At 41.8% G+C, this 17,671-nt stretch overlaps 1 protein-coding gene across 7 annotated transcripts in view; it reads right to left on the bottom strand.

The window, feature by feature from the left end:
• The window catches only part of ANAPC1 (anaphase promoting complex subunit 1), a 34,198-nt gene that overhangs the window by 5,886 nt on the left and 10,641 nt on the right, over positions 1–17,671 (bottom strand). For 5 of the 7 annotated variants that reach the window (XR_015708323.1, XM_087775323.1, XM_087775325.1 and 2 more), the window contains exons 18-40: positions 17,091–17,356; positions 15,987–16,078; positions 14,965–15,113; positions 13,266–13,344; positions 13,124–13,160; positions 12,942–13,012; positions 12,632–12,810; positions 9,801–10,027; positions 8,464–8,582; positions 7,702–7,973; positions 6,622–6,856; positions 5,352–5,443; positions 5,043–5,177; positions 4,794–4,876; positions 4,563–4,641; positions 3,850–3,924; positions 3,078–3,154; positions 2,749–2,839; positions 2,603–2,656; positions 2,105–2,298; positions 1,641–1,727; positions 1,014–1,131; positions 79–156 (exon numbers count right to left, since the gene is read on the bottom strand). Coding sequence is in view for 5 of the 7 variants with exons in the window: in XM_087775323.1 (XP_087631449.1) it covers positions 79–156; positions 1,014–1,131; positions 1,641–1,727; positions 2,105–2,298; positions 2,603–2,656; positions 2,749–2,839; positions 3,078–3,154; positions 3,850–3,924; positions 4,563–4,641; positions 4,794–4,876; positions 5,043–5,177; positions 5,352–5,443; positions 6,622–6,856; positions 7,702–7,973; positions 8,464–8,582; positions 9,801–10,027; positions 12,632–12,810; positions 12,942–13,012; positions 13,124–13,160; positions 13,266–13,344; positions 14,965–15,113; positions 15,987–16,078; positions 17,091–17,356 (2,889 nt within the window). In the remaining 2 variants the exon portion in view is untranslated. The remainder of the gene's footprint in view (positions 1–78; positions 157–1,013; positions 1,132–1,640; positions 1,728–2,104; positions 2,299–2,602; positions 2,657–2,748; positions 2,840–3,077; positions 3,155–3,849; positions 3,925–4,562; positions 4,642–4,793; positions 4,877–5,042; positions 5,178–5,351; positions 5,444–6,621; positions 6,857–7,701; positions 7,974–8,463; positions 8,583–9,800; positions 10,028–12,631; positions 12,811–12,941; positions 13,013–13,123; positions 13,161–13,265; positions 13,345–14,964; positions 15,114–15,986; positions 16,079–17,090; positions 17,357–17,671) is intronic. The other 2 variants (XM_087775326.1, XR_015708324.1) reach the window with 2 other exon arrangements.

Below are 17,671 nucleotides of genomic sequence, written 5' to 3'. Positions count from 1 at the left end.
ACTAAGTCTCTGTTCTTGCACTGTTTGTGACACAAACTGGGTGATTAAATTCCTCATTAAAATGGAGACTTCCTTTACCTGCTTCAGTAAGTGAAGCTCTGGAAGAAGCGTGGGTGCCATTAGTTCCTCGGTGGCTTCTGCGTACCACTGCGTGCCCTTCAAAATGCCACCAGTATTCACATATTAGTAAAGCTCATTTTTGTGTGACAAGAAAGAAAACATGCATCTCATAACAACTCCATCGGCAGAAGTCAGTCAGTTTCTGTTCCTGAGTTCTGAGTAAATACATGACTTAGCATTGCCTTTAATATCAGGAAACATAAGCCTAAATTAAAGGTATATTTCCCATGGATGGATCAACACATTAACATTATGCAAGCCAGGCACACTTCAACTGAAATCTGAAAGCTTGAGAAGTAAACTGTATTATGAACATGCAGAACTCTTTGCACAAGGGGTTTGTGCTGCACCTCTTCTCCCCTGAAATCCTAAGAACCCTTTCTTTAGTCCCTTCATGAGCATCACCTGTCTCACGTAGGCCTGCACAAAATAAATCCTGCAGAAAGGACTCTTCCCCAAAAGACATGTCATGCAAGCACCCAGGAGAAACACTAAGCTGCCCGTTTCTGCAGAATTAGGAGAAGGCTTTTAAAACCAGAGATGGTTCCAACCACCTCTGTGCCTTTGAAAGGCCTTCCTCTTTAGAAAGAGGACAGCTATGACCCTGGGTCAGTCATTACACGCTTGACTGATTGAAGACTTTGTGGTGCCTTTTACTTGTCCTGTATTCTGCTCTCAAGGTGACATCAAAGCACATTAAGGTGTGAGTGGGCTGAGCACAACCCTTCAATTATTTGCGTAGAATTTAGCTCGTCTCCACCGCAACTTGAAAACAAACCCTAGGCTGCCGGCCACAACAATGAAAATAGCGTGCCTTTGGTCTATCAGAGTCTTCAGTTGTCTCCCACACCTTCTCAAAGGCCTTCGCTCCTTATTCCGCCCAGACACATTACCTTGTACGTAACCTCTATCAGCGCATAACAAGGAGTGTTTGAGTCCACATCAACGGGTGTTAAGAGCCTTGGTTCTGCCGCCAGCACGTACAAGTGACGCAAAGCCTGAAGGTGGTACCTGTGTGTGGGAATAAGGAATTCGGCACTGCGTGGTACAGGCAGGGAATAATCCCCAAATACCAAACTACACACAGCTCAATTACCAAATACAGCTGTTGGTTAAACAAAAGAGAAATTTGTAGTAATGTAGTAGGTTTTATACCACTTTAACACGTATGTGTTAGCTAACGGAACAGGACTTCATGAATCATAGCTAAAACCGATTAAGAGCCATAAATGGACAGATCTTGCATAAAAATCTTTTCTGCTGGAAACTGGAACAGTCAAGCCACAGGAGCACAGCGTAAAGCCTCAGGAAACCTGCCTGCATTTCCTCACTGATCAAAGATCACTACCATCACCTTATATCTTCATTTATTTCTTTTATTTTTCACTTTTTTTTTTAAACCTCAAAAAAGAATTATTTACAGAGTGCTCAGGAAAAATTTAGATCGTTTGCCTCTAGATCGCCTCTTTTGTAAGAAGATGATTTAGCTTAAGGAAATATGAACCCTAGCAAACCCTTACCGATTGTCCGTGCTGTGAACAGGGAAGTGAGGGTACAGAGCACAAAGAAGAGCAGCAATTGAAGAATTTGAAGTGCTCAGGGAGTATCTGTAGAAAAACATTATCTATTAGTTTCAGCACTAACAAAGGCTGGCCACTGGCAAAGGTGCTCAAAATATTTTGGTGTCCCAGAGAAGGGAAGGAGAGCAGCAGAGTGCATACAAGCAAGGAATTTACAAATGTGTTCCTACAGCAATCAAAATAAACATGTAGCAACAGGAAACAAGCACAAGCCAGAAACATTCCTATGGCATTCAAGTAATGCAGTATCTAGAAAACAACAGGGTTTTCATTTGCCATAGAAGACATCTTTATGCATCCGTCTGTTATTAAAAAAAAAAAAATCAATTAAATCACACACTGCTCCAGCTTTTGCAGGAGAGGTGAAAGAAGAAAAAAAACTGCCTTTGGGAATGGCAAGTTACCTTCCTCCTCCCAGAAAGAGAAGCCCCAAAGCCATGTGGTGAGCCAGGTGGAACCCGTAGTTCATCTCTCCGCCTGTCTTCTTGTGCATGAAACGGCAAAGCTGAAGGACTTTCAGGTTTCCAGAGCCAGCCATCACCATCGCGAGAGACAGCAGCAAGACGCTCAAGCATGTTTCGAGATTATAGTGACCTGTCTTCAAGTAGAATAGGGAAGGCATTATTACACTTCTGTGGTCAAACGCACGCTTCTGGTCGGTCTAATACGCTGCTTTCTACCCCAGAGTTCGAAAACCACATTCCACAGAAAGAGGGAGAGCGGAGAACCAGCAAAGTCCTTCACAAAAATGATTCATAGCCCTGCCAGTTTCTATAAATAGTCTGTAATATAGAAAAGTAAAAGGGATGTTTTTGTTTCCATTAAGGTTTTGGTGAGGGCAATCAAAATACGTTACACAAGAAAGCCTCCTTTTCATTGAGAGAAAACTAGAGAGAACTTACTATTGAAGCTGTTGGTGCTGACAAACACTTCAGGAAATCTGTTGCATATTTGTACTGGAAAGAAAAGAAGTGCATACTAAATACAGATACAAAAGATAAGTTACAGGTCTACGGAGACTGATGGGAAAAAATAAAAAACCTCTTACCAAGCACTTGAAGGCCGCCAGATTTTCTGAACCAGCAAATCGAAATCCCAGTGACAAGCACGCTCCAGCAATGATGTAGACATGAGCTTGCCTAATAAGCAACATAAACAGGAAATGACTAAATATTTCTCTTTTCCTCATCTGAATATGCATCACAAACTCCTTTATAATTAGAAAAGGGAAAACTGAAAAGACAGACTTATCCTTTAAAGAAAAGGGAGAACAAAATTCCCTAAATATCAAGGGAGGGATTTTTTTTTGCATGCTGGTATCTCTATAAAGAGTTCAGTTGCATTTTTCAGAAGAATAATTTTTTACACATTACTTACGCCAGCGTTTCTAAACTCAGGTCCTCAGATGAAGGCAGCTCTGTTGCATGAAGAGATATACTGTTCTCTCTTATGATCTACAAAAAGCGTAAGAGATAGAAAAATGAATCCAGGGGAAACTGATTAATTAAGTGAAACTCTGGGTATTGAGGGTTCATAAGTGACAGAAAACAGGTCTGGTTCACAGGCATGCAAGAGCTGTTTTTTCTTCCACATGCTATTGCTCCACTCTACTTCTGAACCAAAAGGGACACCTTTCAATGCTCCTGGATCTGGTCCCTTAAAGATTTCTAAAACAATGGCAAGACTGTGTCAGAAGCACAATGTTACTGTATGTGCTCAAATATGAGAGAAAACAGAACAGGACAAGACCTCAAGAGGCTCTGTAGTCCATCAGCATCCTGTATTTCTGCTAGATATTTCTCTAAGTTATTCGTAATGCTCAGCTGAAACCTCCTTGCAGCAATTTTGCACCTGGCTTCTTGCTTGGTCAATGTAGAGGAAAATTTAATCCCTTTCTCTCTCTGGCACCATTTTATGTCTTAAACAGTTGCATCCCTCCTCAATCCTCTCCTCTCTAGCATGATGGGACGGGAGTCCCCAGTGCTCCCATAAGGGTCCAGGAATCCAATGTAACCATCATCTCTGTCTCGTGAACAAGATTAACATACATTTTCTTGTGTGGCTCATGGGACTAGGGAAATGTTCACATGCAGAACAATGCAGCAAGATGTAAAACCAGGAAGTAAGCACATTGAGTGTAAATACCTACTTGAGGCACGTTGCTATTAACCCACTTAGAATTGGGCAAGATGTCATCCCACAAAATCAGGCATCGAGCCAAGGTCTAAAAAAAAAAAAAAAACCCGAGAAAGCCAAAACATAAGGAAGACAAAAACCCAACACAAACATTAATGGTATTTTTTTAAATGTAGTAAATGCATCCAGAAACAGACAATCCAGCTACCCACTAGCAGCTTCTTCACTGTTTCTCAGCCTTCATATCAGAAATGACAAAATAGCTTTTATTTTAAGATATGCAAATTCTACTTGCAGAAACAAGAACCAGAGAATAAATCCTTGCAAGGTCTCTATCTTTAGCTGGTAAACTGAGGTGAAAATTCACCATGTACTTATAACAGATGCTAAAGCCTAACTTATTTTATCTGTGAAACTAATTTGGGAAAAGCTATAAAAATTTACCTAAACATTTAATGTAACATTCCACATAAAACGTACCATTCAAATTATTTCTCACTAAATTCTGTCTCTAGGGCTGCACGACAAGCAAGCTGCCTTACTACAAGCAGAAATTGTTTGAAAGTATGAGTTTGGCTGGCGAGCAAGAGTGTTACCAGCTATCTAAAGGGTTCTGCACGATAGGCATGTGGGCTGGATTAAAAATTAGAATTAAAAAAAATTAAAATAAGATGCATTTTTAGTATCGTTAAATAGATGGAGAAAAGAAACAAAAGAAAATCTTACCCTCAATAAAAGGAATTCTGGTTTTACAAAGTCCAGCAAATACATGGTATCTGGTGCTTGAAGCCAGTCAGCAATGGATCTGCAGAGCACAGTAAAGAAACAGGGTTTCCAGACCTTATTTCAGCAACGCACAAAACTGAGTAAGCCACACAAAGCAGAGCCAACAGTACGGCAGTTTAAACTGCTATCACAAGTTCCTGCAAAATGTCTGAGCGATTCCAAGGTCAATACCTGTTATTAGTCTTTAGGTAGATCATAGCAAGCGCAAGTGTGGCACCCGGACAAGTAACATCCACGTTTATGGTGTCGCCCTCCTGCCAAAACACAATGCAAACTTTCAGACCGGCTGACTAGGAAGGCAACAGCCTGCAGTGATGTGTGTAGGCATTCAAAGTCACTTGGTGCATCAAGACACACACCTCTCAGATGTCTAACTAGTGCTATTTTCAGCTTAAACGAGCAAAAATCATCAACACGTACCTTGATTTGATAACTGGGAGACTTGTGCTTCTCTCTGTGCATGCCCGCTTGGAACCTCCTGTGACCCCCAACCATGTACTGGTAAAGCTGCTCAGGAACGTTGAGGTCTGACATGCCTATCAAGTTGCTGCCGTGCTACGGAATGAAGAGGAGAAGAAATAATACGGAAGTGCCTTCCTATATGAGGAAAAAAAAAATGCTTTCGGCCAAAGGCCGTTGGGAGTCAAGGATGAAACAGCTCTTATTACCCCACCCCAATATATAATGATTCTTCTACTAATTGCAGTTGAAACGAAGAGAGGCACTTACCCCTAGGCAAACCATGCCTAAGGCTAGCCCAGATGCAAGTGAATAGGACTCCCTGTCTGTGCAGTACTCCATTTCTGGTCCAGGGGGACGTCCTGGAGAAAAACAAAACAGTGAAGTTAAGCTTTTAAAAGTCCAGCTAGTAAACATTGTTTAATTAAGCACTACATCTCTAATGAAGTGAGAAAAAAAAATCTGTCCCTTCAAGAAAGTTCTCAGTGGAATTACAAATAATTGTCACTTAAGCCACCCATCATCAACTGGCAAACCCCTCAGCAGCAGTATATATTGCTAAACGATACAGCTGGAGTTCAGAGAGACAGTGAAAATGCCATGTTACAATTGCGTATACTCTGAGAACTCTGAACCTATCCAAATGCTGTCAGCAGAGCTCAAGAGCTGTTGCTAGCAAAGACCGCACGTATCAAATTACCAGAAACATAACAACAGATACAATTTCACCCTTAAAATTTATCCCATTCCCTATTTAATAATGCATACAGTCTCTTTTAACTGAACTTACATATGAACATGGATAAGAACTGTTACAAATAAAATCAGAAGAACTACGCACAGAATGAGGACACAATTCAGATCAGAAATTTACTGTTCAGAATCAGCTCTTAAAGACTACTGTTTAGAAAGCCTTAAAATTCAGAATAGGAGAATTTAGGACACGACAGTTGCACTTCCACCAACCTAGTGAGCCAAAAAGACTGCCCCTGCAAGAGGAAAGTGGTTTTTTCCCCACCCAGTGCCTCCATCTCCAGTTTCTACAGTGGCAGCTACCTCACGGACACACATGAGAAACAACAAACACCTGGGAAGCATCAGATGCGTTGGGTATACGGTGTGCAAGAGATCGGCGCAAAAGCCGTAGAGGGTCAGGATCTCTGCAGATATGGCATCTGGGTCAGGAGGAACATACAGTTACAGCAGTCCTTTTACCAAGTAGCTGGAAACCCTAGAAACCCCAAACCAGCTCGCATCAGACAAAATTTCCAGATGGAAAAAGCATCTAGGTCCAGAAATGATGCTGCTAAGTTTCTTCTACTGAACTCAACGATTTTTCTATGCTATACAAGCACACAGTTCACAGTAACTTCTGTTCCTCTGAAAACAGAAGGTGAGGTTTGGAAAATGAGGTGAATATTGTGGTGGGAGACACACAGCTAAAAGAAAGGTTAAAATTCTCAGCTCAGATGTGCAAATCGTTCACATGTCATGGCTCTCCCGGTCCACGTCCCTTTTTTTTTTTAGCCTTAGCACCTACCTATTTCAGCAAGCAGAACCTCAGCTGTGTGCCTGTGAGCGGTGCCCTGATAGACAAGGCCTATTCCTATCACGGCAGCCACCTGCACGTTGTGGGGGACATCCAGCTCTGTTGAAGTTGGTGGCAGGAGGGCAGGTATGTGGATGCTCAGGAGGCGCGTAATGGCCATATCCATTGTGCCCAACTTGGCAGCAGAAACACCAAGCAGCAGCCCAATACTTGTCATCTCGTGGCCCTGAGAAAGGAAACGAATAACAGCGATCGAAGAAAGTAGGCGCGTTCAGGAAAGGAAAGACACTTCTAATACAAGTCTGAAATTCTCAAATATACACAGCAGCTAAAAACTGTTTTGATCCGTCTCTTCGGGAAAATGAAGACTAGCTGTTATGGGTGTAAAGGTATTTCCCAAATGGATGATCTTACTGCAGAGGCAGACTTCAATCCAAACAGAAATTCTCACACAATGTAATACTAAGCATGGCTATAATGTAGACATTTAGTTTCCAAAAAAAAAAAAAAAAAAAAAAACAAAACAAAACCAAACCCAGAACACTTGGATTGTTCTAAAAACAAAACCTGAAGTTTTTGCTTTAAAAGGCTCTTATCTGTCTCCTTGGTAGTTCTTTATCAATCCCTCCTCTCAAGCCACATGTATGGTCTCCTGGCATTTAAGTTTGAAAGTAATTATGTCTTCACAACTCCTTACAATTTAAGGTGATATTTCAAAAGCACATACGATTTTCAGCCTTTTAGTGCAAAGTCCATAAAATCTTGAGTCCCTAGCTCTAACAAGATTAACAAGAACATCATGACAGAAATTGATTAGAATTTAGAGCATTCACCTATCCCAATGAGCTGTGCACGACACAAAGATTTAGTGATAAAACTGCTGAAAATTTTTTAAACAGAAACGAAGTCCTGCACTACTAACAGTAATGAAGGAACTCTGATATTCTCCCACACTAGGCAACTTCCAATTCAGTGTTTCAAAGAAATCGGCTGACTTTTCTTTCTTGTTTTGTTTAAAGAATTCAAGCCCTACAGATGTTTTTCTCTGTTGCCTATGAAAGAAGGCCTCACCTTTGTTAGGTAGTCATGTATATTGAGCGTGGCAAGTTTCGTGAGATGCCCGTTGAGACCCAGAGCCATGAGGAAGCCTGCGTATTCGTTCGCCAGTTCAGCAATTTTGGGCTTGTTATAGACAATCCAAGCAGAGTCTATCTGTGAAGCAGGCGCTATCTTCAGGCCAGCAGCTACCCCGTTGTGAAAGCTGGCCCAGCAAGCCATGTTAGGAGGCACATCGATGTTCCCGCTGTTCAGATCAACAGTGGTGTTCCTAGGAGGAGCACGGCCTGCCCACGACAAAATCATTAATTTAATTAAATTAATTAATTTCACTTCAGAAACAGCTCTCAATTTAGTAGGGTGCCAAGTGAACAAACTCCGGCAGCATGCTAGTTTAACACTTCTGATCCGAAAACAGCCTTGGGTATCTTCAGGCACATCAGATAGCAGATAAATCAGCGATGTGAACTTTGCAGTATCTGTGACCTATATGACACCAACACCGATCAGCTGCCTGCCCTTAGGCAATTTATTTCACTTCCCTCTGCTTCTCAGAATGTACCCGATATAAGGCCTCAGTGTCAGATAACAACATCAGCCTAATAACAATCTGTCACCTAGTAGGTGAGAGATTCACAACAAAAAGAGCTACCTCTTCACAAAAAGCACACTTAAGCTATAGGACACTTTGCAGAGAGACACAGAAGATGCTGTAAAAATTACGAGAGGTTTAGAAAGAAATGGGGTAGCGACCAAAAGAAACCCTGAGCAACGTACCAGTTAGATTCAGCTTAGGGATGGGCAACTGCTCCGTTGGAACAGGATGATATGAGAACAAAGTGAACATCCCTCGCCCAACAGGTAGTGCCATAGTTCGCTGGCACAGCTGTAACAGCCTGGTGGGGAGATGACAGAAAAACCAAGCCAGTTGCTTAACACAGAAAACCTTTGCACATACATGATATAAAATGAACCTACAGACAACGGGCACTGGACAGACCTTTTTTTCCTGTCTGTGAGAAAGCATGATGTCTTCTTTTTTTTTTCAGTAGGCTAAACTTTTGAACCAAATCTTTGGTCCTTACAAGATCAATCTCAAAGATATATTTTAGCTGACATCTTGTTGAAACTTGTCTTTATTTTTCCCTGAAAGCTAGGTGCTACTTAAAGAAATCTGTGCTACGTACAATTTAGCAGCCATATCAGAAACCAGGCAAACTCAGAAAGAAAAGCAAAGCTGATTGCTGTATGGGATCTTGCTATGACTAGTGATCACATCTAGTAAAAACCTGTGTACAGAATTAATAATGTGCTTCCAAGAATGCTGACCACAATTCTCTATGATTTACTCTGGAAACACTTTCTAGACTTGTTAGATTACTCAGCTTGTTAGGTCAGACCATAATTTGATGCATTCCTTTAGCTTCCTACTTCTGTAGAGTGTTTTGCATTTAATGATGTTCTGAAGTTTGCTTTTTTCTTTTGTTTGTTTAAAGAAGATACTTTTAACACCCCCAAAATAAGTGAATAAAGAAACAGGACAGAGACAATTGTGAGGCCACTAGGCATATAATGGCTCCAACAGGAGGCTTCAAAAGAGAGAGGGATGGGACAGTGAATTTGCTTTCTATAGAATTAATTAGGTCCCCTGACCCAAGCCTTGCTTAGACTTAAGACCAGCCCTGAACAAAGGGCTCTCCAGTTTTAAGCAGGGGATGGATGATGTTTTGTTCTCTGCAGAGGCATTTTCTCTACAGAGTAGGTCCTGCTTATATTTCATGGTTTTTAGGTGGGGAAAAAAAGTGCCACAATCTGCTTTCAAACCCTAACTGATCTCAACATGCTGTTTGGGCTTCAAACTAACAATCTTTCTGTATGCTGCTCCAATCTGGAGAGCCCTCCAACTCAAATACAGCAGAGTTTCAAAGACTTGGATTATGAAATCTAACACTCTTCTATGTATCCTTCACTCAGGCCTGCCTATAGTTCAGACTAAAATATATTGCACTGTTTCGTTAGACATACGTAACTTCAAGCCACCAAAAATATTCAAACAGTTTTTCACCTGAGTGAAATGCTAACGAAATACTGCTAGAAACAGAGAGAGTTTTTACCGGTTTTCTTTCTCTTCTATGTATTCATGGTCACTAGCTTCTGGCATCTGCACTACATTGACACGTACAGGACGGGCACTCTGAAGGAGCCTGCGTACTTCCTGCACCCTCAAATCCTCGCTCCATATTAGTGACATGACTTCCTCGTTCATGTCATTCATGCCATCCTCGTCCTCTTCTGATTCGGTTCCAGAGGGAATATCGGAGGAAAGCACTGGGCCCACAGACTGCAAGGGAAAGAGAAGGGAAAGAAGTCATTACCTGCACGGGGATGGGTCTGTAAATAGAATGGACTGAAATTCGTGCAGTCATGAACGACACAGTTCATCCACTCCTTACATTCATTTAGAAGGCCACGAGGAGTTCTGAACATTGTAATCAACTATTTTTGCACACCTAAAAGGGATAACTAACTATCAAGAGCGGAGGAGATGACATCTCAAACATGTCAAAGGTGTAAGCAAAGGCTGTTGAGCAAAGACCGACAAGCGGGAGCTCGAAGAGGTGACATATGAAATAGTTATCTTTCTTTCAAAACCATTTCTTGTTTCAGAGCAGTAGTAGGAAAGGGCTTTCCCCTCCCTGCCTACACAATTATTTATGACAGCTATGAAAACATATGTGTTTTTTTCTTCTAAGTTCAGCAGTGAAAAACAGAAACCTAGATGAGCATTTCGATGTATATTAAAACGGAAGGCACAGACGGTCCCCTGGTGACAACCTGCTTTTAGAAGTACCAGTACCTACTGACCCTCAACCCAATCAGAGCTGCTGTTCTGCACGTTCTCTTTGGGAACCTGCTTTATTGTTCTAATCATTGATGTTTTCATGAATTAGGGCTTTAATTTGGATTTCCCCCTACAACAACCCTGCAAAAAACACGCTACCTATTAAAATAAACAGTCAGCTTGCGCGGTAGTAAATTCCAAGTGTTTGATGCTGTCAGCCACCCTGGGTTTCACCACAGTACCAGAACGTTTTTTGAACTTGCACACCAGAGCTACATGACCAGAAAAACACTGAAGCGTTTCATTGCTTAGAAGCACTGCGGAAAAGCCTCCTTTCTACGCAGGATTTATGAAATCCTCCTTTAACACCTCTGTCCTCCCCTGTTTATTCACACCACACGAGCGATGCACAGGACCACCGACAAGAATGGCAAGGACAGCATAGGTCAGGATGCAACAGAGTACGCCCACAACCTGCTTGCTCTACACTTGCTTCAGACAAGGCTGTCACTCTGCATGAAGCATGGTTCATTTTATTTTTAGAGTTCTGCAGAAATAAGCTTTCCCACAGAATATACAGTTTCCTTATGGTCCAGCAAAATAATTCGGACATTGACCCTAAGGTGGGCCAGCATACTCCCCTTCCTTTTCATCTTTCAAAGATGAGAGATTAATTTAAAAAATAACAAGACAAGTGATGACAAATATTGATATGATAAATCGAGGAACAAAACCCCCACACCTCTCTCTAAACTGGTCATTTTTCCTGTTCTATACCTCAGAATTTCAGCAAGCTGGAAGATACAGAATCACGCAGACTAGATTGAGCACAGGGTCTTCCTAAGGCTCACTGGTAACACATGGCACCAGGAGTGCAAGTAAGTTAACAGCTGATGAATGAAAACCAATTTCTTCTGATAAATATGCGCTAAATCTCAATACATAACTGCACCACCCATATAGCCAGCGTCCGTTTTGAAACAGGAAACTCCACCCTGCCCTCCTGAGAAATGACAAACAATTTGGTGTTTGAAGATCACTTTGTCCTTTTAAGGTAACATATATTCGAGGCATTGTTATAAAGTAAGTGATAAAATCAAATTTATCACCATTTTAAGATTCAGTACTGTTATGGTTGGGCAAAACTTCGCCAGCAGAAAATAAAATGGATTTTTAATGAGTGGTGGGACACGGGATTTGAACATATAGTTCATTTACTTTTCTGCTAAATGAATTAACTTTTTTGATATGTAGTCGGTCATGAAGCCTCTGTTATAAAAAATGGGAACAATTTTAATATCACTTCCAAAGCTAAGAGAGCAAAAAGGATCTTGACTGACATGTACTTGAGACTACAAATCCTTCTTCCTCACTTCTCAAAAGGCTACAGACAATCTGCTACTATTAAGTGCTTTTATGCCTGCCACTAGCCAGCTTTCAAGAGTTTTGGCTTCCAGAGCATCCCCAACAAAAGACAAGTGAGCTACAACTCTACGAGATGCTACTGAGTCCCACCATCAGAAGAAAACGTTTAGGAGAAAAACACCACAGACTTTTTTTCATTTTACTTCAGGATACAAATAACTAAACCCTTTTCGAGAAAGAACAGAAATATGAAAAGTGTATTTTGGAAAGCAATCCAGCTCTTCCAGAGGAGCGGGAGATGCCAGCTCTGCCAACCCACGAAGGAGCCAGACTGACAAATACCCACTTCCCTCTCCCTGTGACATTGTGTTTTGATGGTGGAGTCTCTGGACGGAGTACCAAAACCTCTACAACACCTCTCAAAGCCATGTTGGAGAGGAGGAGGACTTACAGAGGCAATCAAATAGCTCTGTAGGCAAAACTTTTGAGCACCGTGCCTAAATTAAGTTTCAAATCTGTTTTATATTGACAGTTTCCACAGCTATGCAGGTACTCTTCCTGTGCCGGATGCTGGTTTTTATACCGAAACTCTCATATGCATATAAACCCTGTGTTGCCCTCAATCTTGAATTCTGCACCTTCTGGTACCCTGAGCATCAGCAGATGGTGGGGAAGTTTCTGAACAGAGTGCTCTGCCCAATAACCAGTATCGTGAAATCCATTTATGTCCATACTCACAGATTTACCCTTTTGCAGGTTCCCCTCACACGCCTGTTTGGACAGATCCTGGCGCCCAATCAAGAGACAAACTGCTTCTGGCCAGTCTGAGGCAGGCTGCTCTCGGCAGTAATATATTGCATCTCTGATAGGAAGAGCTACACCAAAGGGGAGAGACTCCAGATCTCTTAAGGTGAAGCCTTAAAATGAATGAGGAAAAAAAAATAAACTGTTTTATCAAAACTAGATAAAGTGGATTTCATATTATGCAAGCACAAGACTATTACTTATGATTGTTACCATTTTGCACAATGATAAAAGCTTCTCTTACCAACATTAGTCATCCAAATAACTAACTTTTCAGCCAGGCTGGAAACAGACGTGCTATGTCTGAAACTGCATCTGTAAAATAAAGGGGAACAAAGGAGAAGCCCATAAAATCTAGCCCAAAAGTCAGCAGAAAATCAAAAACCTCAAGAGTTTAAAATAATACTAAAAAAACAAACACCATACCGATTGTCATCCTGTTCTATTTGCTGTTTTCGTTGTCCTGGGAAAGACAAGGTCACATTACTTCCACATTCTCAGCAAAAGGACAGCACATAACAAGCACGAGCCACGAGGAGATATTATGATGGGATCAAAGCATCATTACCTGATGTAATCTTGTATAAATAATGGGAGGCTTCGTTAGACACAGCGCTCTCATCACCAAGTATATACAGAGCCACACTCTGGATAGGAAAGAGACCCCATAATACAAAGTCACTTAGTGCACAGCTATTGCTATACTGCCTACCAAAACAGGCAGAAGGTAACTTTAATAACTTAAGCAGTGGGACGGGTTTATTATGAAAACACTCTTAGTAAGAGGAGGTTGAAACAACTGAAGCAAGTAACAAACTCTTACGCTTTAGATTTCTATCTTGAAGTTTGGAAAAAATAAATGCTGAAACAATTAACTCAATTTTCCCTAGTAATTGTTTCAAAGGTAAAAAGAGAAAGACCTTCATAACAGAAAAACACATTCCTAGTACATTTCCCATGTTTCTCACACTTCACTTAATTTCTCTTGCAAAACACACACATCTACAGACACCGTTTTTCACTCCGTTTTCTCCACATCTTGAATGTTGGCTACTTTACGAAGGCTCTGAGTGAAGAGCTGTTCCCCATTCAAAGCAGGGTGCACTTCAGCTATCCAGCCAGCAAAACCAAAGCCATCTGTCGCCCTATTTACTTTTTGATACTGACAGACAAGCTGGCATGCCAAAGGCAAAAGTCACAGGTAAAAATCTTCCCTGTTCTTCATTAAGATCCTCTAAGAGACACTGCTGACGCGCCAGCTCTGACCTCCACACAGGCCAGTCACGCAGAGGTAGGAAAAAAGACAGAGTTGGGTGGACAGACAGAGGTGACGGCCCGAGGGAAAGGCTACAGCTCTTCAGAGCTTGAACACGGAGGCAAATTTTAAGTGAAAGCATCAGCACTTTAAACAGTCTCAGTGCTGCTGCTTCAACCCTCCACATTCCGAAGCAGAGGACAGGCTGACTCCTGGATATCAGAGACTCTTGGCTGCTTGTGTCGGAGCAGAGTCTCTCCTCCCTCTTTGGCTCTTCAGCCACCCCAGCCTCAACACCTCTGCCCCAAACCCTGTATGGGCAGGTTTTCTCCATAAACGCTTTGTGAATAAGCAAGCAAGGCTGACCGTGAGATAACATCAGCACTTATAACTACTCATGCGACTAAGTATTTATGTTGATACATGCCCAAGAAGAAAGCCGGGAAATTCTCACTCAGAAAATACAGTTAACTTTGAGTTACATTATTACTTTGCACATGCCACTACTGCAAACCACAAAAAAAAACATAAGCAGTGAAGCATAGGCTACTCACTCTGCACTCACGAGCTCTTCTTCCCAACCTCAAATACCTCCTCCCACCTGCTAAAACCCATCCACACCCTTCAGTAATATTGAAGTAAGAAAAGAGAAGAGGGGACTCTCAGGGATTTCCCTCTGCAAATACGTATTAGTCTCCCTGTGGAGAGGCTGACGCTGCACAGTTTACTGTACTGCAGGGATGCTCAAGAGAATTTCATGCAGACAGATGGAGCAGCAACACTTGGAGATGCTTAAGTCTCCAAACAGTACAGCTACAGCAGAGTTATTTATCACAGGCTCAACACCCCTCCAGCATGCCCCTGCTGCTCCACACGGTACGATTAAACTCCATTAATTGACTTCCCATTGGGGATGCTTCACTCACAGGAAATTAAGCAGCTGGGTCAAACCCTGGCCACGGTGCTGGCATGCTGACGGAATAAAACATATCCTTTTTACTAAAGTACATACCAGTACTACCAGTTTGCTCCTTTCACAGATTCCTGGTAAGTACGGATAAGGCTGCACTCCTTCTCCCTTCAGACAGGAACTCAGCCACTGAAAGATACTTGGAGGCTCAGCAGAAAAAAATGAGGGATGGTGCATGAAACCTGTTTGGACTTAATCACATGAACAGCAATGACACTGAGTTCATGGCAAATGCACAAAAATTCTCCACTATTCCCAAAGCAAGCCCGACAGTACTTCTGTTTTACTACAAAAATACAGTCTTTTCCCAAAATGTTACAGATCACATCTCCCTCCTATTAGACGGAAGTCTATAGCTAGACAGTAATGACAATGCGAGACACTTATTTGTCTTTCAAGAACAAAAAACTACCTATCTCGGCCCACAGTGAAAAGGAAAACATGTAAAATTAGTCATTCTCAAAAACCTCACTGGAACAGCCTTGTAATTCAACAAGAGTAAACTGCTTAAGTGAGAGGACAACCTAACTATAATCTCTTTGCTTTCCCTGACCACAACCATCAGTAGCAAAGCCTGATCAATGCTATGAGATTTTTTTTTTTTTTTGGTCAGGAAGAACCTTAACTTTAAGGTTTGTGCTCTTAGCTCTGATGTAGTTGTTATGAACTATAAACCAAGAGCCTGCCAGCCTAGTGCTGCTTTCCACAACAGAGGCACATCTGACTACCAGGCTTTTCCACAGTTTTCTGCTAAGATGTCTCAGCCAGCCTGAGCTGGGAGTTTGCCAAGATGAAACCATCGTTCCCTCCCAAATTCTTGTTGTGCAGAGTGTCCCATGAGGCACTGGGCTGGAGGCACCAGCTCATGACTATACTATGCTAATTTTACACCAGTCTTAGGAGGCTATTAAAGATAAGGAAACCTCAGCGCTGTGAGCAGTTTTGCATATTGGGGTTAAGTCCCGACCAGCTTTAAAGAGAACAGTTAGCAATATGCTCAGTATTAGAGATAATATGCAAATCATCATCGCTGAATATCCAGCTTCACATAGCCTTAAACTCACCTTGATCAGTTATGCAAGCCTGTCTGGAGGTTTTTACAAGGGCTGGATAGTCTCTGTAGTAATAATCTATATAAGCTTCAAGTTTTAAGTCTCTAGAATGAGAGAGATTTGAATCACATTAGAGGGGGGAAAAAACCACCCAACCTTTCTGCATTTCTGTGATGTTTTCTGTTGCCTTTTTTAAATGTTTCTGTATGCACTAGATAAGGAGTGAAGTTCTGACCTTCTGAACTAAGGCTGCTGACGGGCATTGCCCCTTCCCTAAGCAGTGAACCTGCATGTTTAATTTTCCCCGAGTACGCTTCTCTTCAGCTGTCATTCTGCTTTGTCCCACACCTCCAGCACCATCACTGCCTAAGGTGTGACCACCGTCACTACAGTTTCCTCCAAATTCCAGCTGTTAAAGCCAGATAACCTGCTGGGTTATCTGCAAAACATGAATGCATACAACAGCTGCCAGCCTCAAAAGACACACAGTCTTTCATTTCAGACTTGCTTCTTGTTGGCATGATAGAACAGAGGACAGGCCAACCTTTTCAGCACTAGGGACTGGGTGCCACTTCTGGGAACCATTTAGCCAGCCAGCTATAGTAGGTGCTGCTGGGGAAGAACCTATAGCCACAGAAAAAATTTGGTAAAAATAGCAAATATGACTCAGGGAGATGTTACTGGGCCTTTTACTTAAACACATATCTGTATCTATCTATATAAATGCAATGCAACTTGAAGGTGGCTGTGGAAGCCATGAAGATGCAGTCACTGGCTGCAGCAAAGATGACACAACAAACAAGAATATTTGACAGATCTCATGAGCTGGGCTGTGACAATATGGTAAAAAAAAAAAAAAAGCAAGCCACAAGCTGCAGCATCTAAGATTTGTGAATCACACTGATGTTGGGAAGTGGCCAGAGCCATGCAAGAGATTTGCTACAGCAAATCTCTTTAAGCACAATAAGGTTTTAAACATTCATTCATTTTCTTCAAATACATGAAGAGTCTGCTCCACTTTGGGCAATCCCCAAATTCCCCATAAAAATAATACACACCCATCATCAAGAGACACTGCACGATATATATCATCTGCAATTTGTCAGCTAGGCATACCTGGCCAGCTGAACCAGAAGAACAACAAGCGAACGAATTCCTTCTCCCATTAGACTATTCAGTTTGAGCTCCTCGTAGATGAGATGAAGAACAAAGAAAATAGCGGGAATATGGGTGAAAAGAAGGGTTGACGAATCCAAACTAAGGCTCTGCAAAAAGTCATCCTTCGGAGCCAAAACTTCCAGAGGGTCCAGTCGCAAAGCTTTGGCAACAGGATGAGACTCGAAATTCCTATGGTAATCAGAGCTCAAGAGATATTCCCAGTCCTAGAACAAACAGGGAAGAGAGGCAGAGGCTCCACAGTGAACACAACCTTCCAGCAAACCACTGTTTCAGAGGAGGTTTTTTCCCCGTAAACCAATACAAATGTGATTGTTGCATGGTAAACGTGCTGCACAAACCCCTGCAAGCCACAGAGCTTCAATTGCGAAGTTTCACTCTTCTTTTTTTTTGTCCCCTGTTGTGCATAGAAGAATCAAAGCCTTATATTTAAGAGAACAAGACAAAAGAAAGCTGAGAGTGCCATCTTTGCACCAATATTCTGTGCATGAGACCTCACTGAGTATTTATGCAATTCACCT

This window comes from Nipponia nippon, unplaced genomic scaffold (assembly GCF_047370975.1).
Source record: "Nipponia nippon isolate SJK-2023a ecotype South Korea unplaced genomic scaffold, ASM4737097v1 scaffold_4, whole genome shotgun sequence".
Taxonomy (NCBI): Eukaryota; Metazoa; Chordata; class Aves; order Pelecaniformes; family Threskiornithidae; genus Nipponia; species Nipponia nippon.
The sequence above is the reverse complement of the archived record's forward strand: the minus strand, read 5'-3'. Positions and strand labels throughout refer to the sequence as shown.